Here is a 6,612-nt window from a genome sequence, read left to right on the forward strand (position 1 = left end):
AAAAAGCAGTTCCCGAATGTTCACGAAGAAAAAGAGAAAGGAGCAGGACGTATTTTCTTACCGAACTGTTGCTCTTAGAATCTTCTAGACGTTCCAGAACTGACGTCAGGTTTGGGTCATCGGAGTCCACGAACCATATTGGTGAGGAAGCTGGGTACGACTCCTGTAACAGAGACCTGGTTACACACTGTAACAGACCGACCCGGACGGGCAACTCAGCCAGACCACTCGATGGTCAGGCGACCACAGATTTCAGCGAAATATACCGGGGAAGCCCAGTCAGGGCACAAGCCGGGGTTTCGGGCTCAGTCCCCAGTGGTGGGCGCATGCAGGAGGCAGCCAATCAATGATTCTCTCATCATTGTTTTTAACTCTCTCTCCCTTTTCCTTCCTCTCTGAAATCAATTAAAATACACACACACACACACACACACACACACACACACACACGGGGAAGAAGAGCAATATATTAAAATCCATGTGTGGAAAAACAAATTTCTTTTAATGGATTTTTAATTAATTTTTTTATTCTTCTGGAGACCAGTTATGGGACCGTTACTGTCACACTTTGCTGTCCAATCAGTGTGGCGTGGATAATGAAACAAACTCACAGAACCGTACAGAACCTTCATAAAATTCCAAATGCTTTGACAACATAAAAAGAAAGTTACAAGAAGATAAGAAGGAATTGCTCCCTGCTCATCATTTTGCAGGTAAACAGCTGAGTATCTACATGGCCGGAGCCCACAGACGCAGTGACGCCAACACAAGTGAAAACTCCCCTGTGATGGGGGATGTGTAAGTGCTCCAAGCAGCACGTGTGGTCGAGTCAGAGCATTCTAGAACATTCCACTCGAGGCACGAAGGCTGGGGGGCCCACCCGGATGCTCAGGACCCACGGGCTCCCCGGCTCAGCCTCCCGTCCTCCAGGACTCCAAGGGGACAGCGTGGACCCCGCGCCCAAGGCCTTGGGAGGGGCTGCGTCACTCTGGCTCAGGCGATGCCTTACCTTCAAGGTGGGGTCCCCACTCACCTCCCCAGCCCTCGACCTGCTGACCCTTGTCTCACACCGTCCTTCCCCAGGTCTAAGGAAGTTTAACAAGAAGGTCACGTTGCTAAGGGACACGCCAATCACCACACGGACACCTAAGTCTCCTCTTCGTGTACCTGTTCCTTCCGAGGAGGGGCATGGGGGGGGGGGGGGGGGGGAAGCTCAGGTCCACGTTACAAACTGGTCTGATGCGTGAACACAAGGACTCCTTGGCCTGAAGGACACTCAGTTGCCGTCATTCCCAGCATTTCTCCGAGTTTCCTTTAGAAAGGTGCCCGGCCCAGGAGGGCAGGCCCGAGACAAGGCCGTGGGCTCTTGGTCAGGTTTCGTTCATTTGTCCTCTGTGTGACCTGCCTGGGCTACTTCCTATCGGTGTCAGACTAGAAACACATAAAACTGACAGCCCTGATTTAGTTCCCATGAAAAATCACTGTAAAGGATTTTCAAAATGAAGTGCTCGTCAGCCACCGAGGAGAGAACAGTCATCACACAGAGCTTTCCTACATGTGCTCTCACGGGGGCAAAAAAAGTGATCTATGTCATAGAAAAACGCAGGCGTGATCTGCTTAAGGTCCCAGCTACTGAGAATAAGCCTTTTTCTCTCCCACGAACTCGAAGCTCTAACATTTTAAAATTTAGTATCTCGCTCCTGGGGAAGGGAGGCTTTGGGCAACGAGGAACAGAAGTTTAATTAAGGAAAAGGTTCCACCACAAGCAGCCTGGCAAACAGCCACTCGTGCAGAAGAGAGTGATGACTTATCGACACAAATAACGAGGGTTTGTTTGTTTACTGGCTAGTTACATCCGGGGGAGGAAGGTCTCTCTAAACCAGTGGTTCTCAACCTTCCTCACGCCGCGACCCTTTAATACAGCTCCTCATGTTGTGGTGACCCCCAATTTCATTGTTACAAATTGAACATAATGAAAGCATAGTGATGAATCACAAAAACAATATGTAATTATAGATGTGTTTTCCGATGGTCTTAGGCAACCCCTGTGAAAGGGTCGTTCGTCCCCCAAAGGGGTCGCGACCCCCAGGTTGAGAACCGCTGCTCTAACCCAATCCCTGCCAGCAGTTCCCAGACACGAGCAGTCAGTCCACGAGGGGGAATGAGCTGCCACAGGGCTGCCCAGGGGAGTCAAACGCTGCTGGGCCTCCAGGTGTGAGCGTAACTGGAGGTTGGCACCGACTGGAAATGGGATGTAGGTTTGCACGACCGACCGTCTTGCACATCTCGACGTCCTACTTTATTAGGAAAAAGACTCCCCGAGGTTGAAATAGCCCTCTTTGCCCGTCATATCTAAGATCAGGGCACGTTTACAAAACAGAAAAACATTTCAGCTCAAATCCCTTTGCCTTGCCAGAACCGGTGTTGCTCAGTGGATAGAGCGTCGGCCTGCGGACTGAAGGGTCCCGGGTTCGATTCCGGTCAAGGGCATGTACCTGGGTTGCGGGCACATCCCCAGTAGGAGGTGTGCAGGAGGCAGCTGATCGATGTTTCTCTCTCATCAATGTTTCTAACTCTCTATCTCTCTCCCTTCCTCTCTGTAAAAAATCAATAAAATATATTTTTTTAAAAAATCCCTTTGCCTAGAGAACAACACGTCTGGTTTTTCACTGCGTAAAGGCATCTCTCATACAAACTTGAGGTCAGATCACAGGTTTCCTATCACGCCCCACGTGGCCCCTTCACATGTGTGTGCGCGTGTCCATCACAGACTCGTGGCCGTTAACGTACAGGAAGGCAAGTTTTCTGTTCAAACTGCACATAGCCAGACCGTGACCACGTAGGCAATAGACCAGAGGGTGTCCCCGAAAGCATGTGTGCACTAACAGCTGACAACTCCCTTAATTTTCTCTTTTTCTCGTTTAACTGATTTGAAATAATGGGTGGAGCCAGGCTAAGCTGTGAAGAAAGGAGATTTATCCTAAAGTGCCATGACTAGACCGTCTTGATGGGGATACATAAGAGAGGGGGACACAGGACAAAGCCAGCCACCGCCCGCGAGCCGAGGGCACACGCATACGGCGCGGAACGCTGCTTGATGTCCGCGATCCCACGGCTTCGCGGTGGCAGCAGGGCCGGGGCCAGAACAGTCCTGGTTTGGAAACAGGCACTGACCAAACTAATGACTCATTTCCGTCAGGTCTCCTAACTGCTGAAAATGACCTATATGTCAATAACCACGGACTTATCATCATTCAGGGTGGGTGTGCATTTCTGGGGAAACCCTGTCTTTACTGAACGTTTGCCGAGTGGAAGATGAAAAGCGTAATTATAGGACATTCTCCCTGCCATTGTAAAAAAAAAAAAAAAAAAAAAACAAAAAAGGCAAAGGGAAGCACCGTTGCCTAACACTGTTCTCTTTGCCCCCCCCCCCCGCCCCCATTCCGGGATTCGGCGCAGGGAGAAGTCGGAGGGAGAAGTGAGAAACTGTAGGTGCCCCAGGACCTTCCGATGGTTTCGAAGTTGCAGATCCCCAGGAAGCAGAACACGCTGGTCCTTCAGTTTCTGATTCCAGGAGCTGAGGCCCAGCCCAGGACGGGGAGGAGGGGCCTCCTCTGAGGAGGAGGAGCCAAGAGTGGTCGGGCTGAGCAGAGACCTGATGACCATGTGAGTGGCTCTGCCTAACAGGACTGGGAAACGCCGACGAAGAGAAACAGAGAGAGAAGCGAGAGAGAAGCGAGAGGCCCAGGCTGAGGGGGAGGGGAACGAGCAGCTTAAGGAGATTACAGCCCGAGCCCGTGTGGCTCAGTGGCTAGAGCGCTGGCCCTCCCTCGGACTAAAGGTCCCGGGTTCGATTCCGGTCGGGGGCATGTACCTCGGTTGCAGCCTTAATCCCTGGCCTTGGTCGGGTGTGTCCAGGAGGCAACCCATCGATGTGTCTCTCACATGGGTCTCTCTCTCTCCCCCTCCCTCCCACTCTCTCTAAAAATCAATGGAGAAAAAAGTATCCTTGGGTGAGGATTAAAAAAAAAGAAAAATCAATAAAAACATATTTTTTAAAAAAGAAATTTTAAATTTTCCTAATAACCCAGGTGACATGGAAGCTGAAAGTTCTCACAGCAGAGCCCCTCGATGTGCCCACCTGCTCCCACAAGACACGTCCGTTCTGTCTTCAAACCAAGGTGCTGCCAGGATGAAACGGGACCTGAGAGAGGTGGTCCCATGAGAGAGAGGTGGCCCCCGTGAGAGAGAGAGGTGGCCCCCAGGAGAGAGAGGTGGTCCCAGGAGAGAGAGGTGGCCCCCGTGAGAGAGAGGTGGTCCCAGGAGAGAGAGGTGGCCCCCGTGAGAGAGAGGTGGTCCCAGGAGAGAGAGGTGGCCCCCGTGAGAGAGAGGTGGTCCCAGGAGAGAGAGGTGGCCCCCGTGAGAGAGAGGTGTGGCCCCCTGGAAAGAGAGAGGTGGCCCCCCCGGAAAGAGAGGTGGTCCCAGGAGAGAGAGGTGGCCCCCGTGAGAGAGAGGTGGTCCCAGGAGAGAGAGGTGGCCCCCGTGACGACAGCTACCCCAGCCACGCGGGCCCGCTGAGGAGCGGGGCTGTATGAGTACTGACGAGCTCCAGGAGGCGCGGGCCCGGGAGCCTCAAACCCATTCTAGAAAGAGACCCCTGGGCGCACCCAGCCGGGGGAGCTGGGAGGACACCCCCTGAGCAAACTGAGAAACGAGATGAGAGAATAAAGAGACGTCAGGCCCACGAAGAGATCTTGGGAACGTGGTTCTCCGACCTCTGTGGACTCTTCCCCCAGAAAACTTCCAGGTCAAACAGGATTCCTATTGTGGCTCCTACTCCATCATTGTTGTTCAAAAGCCAAATAACAGATAACAAAGATGACAGTAACTTAAAAAAAAGGCAAGCGTCCAAAACTATTACAACAGAAAACAAGAAAACATACCCACGGTGGCAGGTCGCAAGGACTATAACAAATATGAGCATGAACTGACTCTGCTCCATTTCCTAACCCTTGAGGGTGGTCAGACATGGAAAGACCGAAGGGGGTGGGGGTGGGGGTGGAGCACACGCCACACGGGACAAACTGCGTGCAGAAGCCTGAAGGAGAGGGTGCGGCACCTTTGGAGGATTTCTCAGAAACTGGCGTGTGCGTGTGCGTGAGAAACAACCCGTGAGGTGCCGCTCACGCACACGTCACAGGAGCTGCACGAGGTGCTTCTTGGTCACATGCAGACAGGGCCCAGCATCGCGACTTGAACGGCGTCTCCCTGTGGTGCCGATACCTTAGTCCCCACCAAACCCTCCTCCCGGGTGTGTCATCCACTTCTTTTTTTAGAATATATTTGTATTGATCTCAGAGAGGAAGGGGAGAGAGAGAGAGAGAAACATCCATGTTGAGACAGAATCACTGATCGGCCGCCTCCTGCACGCCCCCCACTGGGGATGGAGCCCGCAACCCGGGCCTGTGCCCTGACCGGGAATCGAGCCGTGACCTCCTGGTTCTTGAGCTGCGCTGGCCAGGCTCCCATTCGCTTCTTGCTCCACTTCCTAACCCAGGTCATCAGCCACCATCCTTGCCCGTGTCGTCTATGGGCACTGCCGGCCTGGAGGTGAGATAATGCCTCGCGGTGGCAGCTTGCCTGACAATCACAGTCACTGGGAATCCCTGTGCCCCGGGCACTCAGTGCCGGCCCAGCCCAGCACCACACACTCCTCTCCTAAAGCACCCGCTGTCGCAGGCCGGCGCAGCTCAGGGGCTGAGCGGCCACCTGTGAACCAGGAGGCCGATGACTGAAGGGTCGAGGGTTTGATTCTGGTCAAGGGCACGTGCCCGGGTTGCGGGCTCGATCCCCAGGAGGGGGCGTGCAGGAGGCAGCCGATCCATGGTTCTCTCTCATCATTGATGTTTCTGTCTCTCTCTTCCTCTCTGAAATCAATAAAAATATATATTTAAAAAAAAAGAATCAACCAATGAATGAATAAATAAGTGGAACAACAAATCAATGTCTCTCTCTCCCCCCTTTCCTCTCTCTCTCTCTATAAAAATCAATCAAGCCCTAGCTGGTGTTGCTCAGTGGGTAGAGTGTCAACTTGCAGCCTGAAGGGTCCCGGGTTTGATTCCCGGTCAAGGGCACACGCTCGGATTATGGGTAATACTTTCAATAAAGATTTTAAGAAGCCCTGGCGGGGTATAGCTCAGTTGGTTAGAGCATCATCCCAACACACCAAGGCTGTGGGTTTGATCCCCAGTCAGGGCACATACAAGAATCAACCAATGAATGTATAAATAAGTGAAACAATAGACTGATGTTTCTCTTTCTCTCTCTCCTCCTTCTTCTCTCTCCATAAAATCAATCAATAAATAAAAAAAAATTTTAAAAAAAAGATTTTAAAAAATGACAAGAATCACAGGTCGGCTGCCCCCTGCACGGAGGCCCCCTCCTGGGGATCGAGCCCGCCACCGGGGCACGTGGTGCGCTGACCAGGAGCCAACCACTGAGCCACACGGGCTGGGCTGTTTTTCGGGTTTTTGTTTGTTTGTGTGTTTATTTTTTCGGATAGATTTTTCTCTGCAGGGTGGGGAGGGGGGGGAAACCTGGCTCGTCTGTGTG

The 6,612-nt window shown here is 52.4% G+C and overlaps 1 protein-coding gene across 1 annotated transcript in view; it reads right to left on the minus strand.

The window, feature by feature from the left end:
• UBE2Q2 (ubiquitin-conjugating enzyme E2Q family member 2) overlaps nucleotides 1–6,612 on the minus strand; it is a 32,083-nt gene that overhangs the window by 23,051 nt on the left and 2,420 nt on the right. The window contains exon 2 of the mRNA XM_014546252.1: nucleotides 62–233. Within this exon, the coding sequence (XP_014401738.1) occupies nucleotides 62–233 (172 nt within the window). The remainder of the gene's footprint in view (nucleotides 1–61; nucleotides 234–6,612) is intronic.

This window comes from Myotis brandtii, unplaced genomic scaffold (genome assembly GCF_000412655.1).
Source record: "Myotis brandtii unplaced genomic scaffold, ASM41265v1 scaffold439, whole genome shotgun sequence".
Classification (NCBI taxonomy): domain Eukaryota; kingdom Metazoa; phylum Chordata; class Mammalia; order Chiroptera; family Vespertilionidae; genus Myotis; species Myotis brandtii.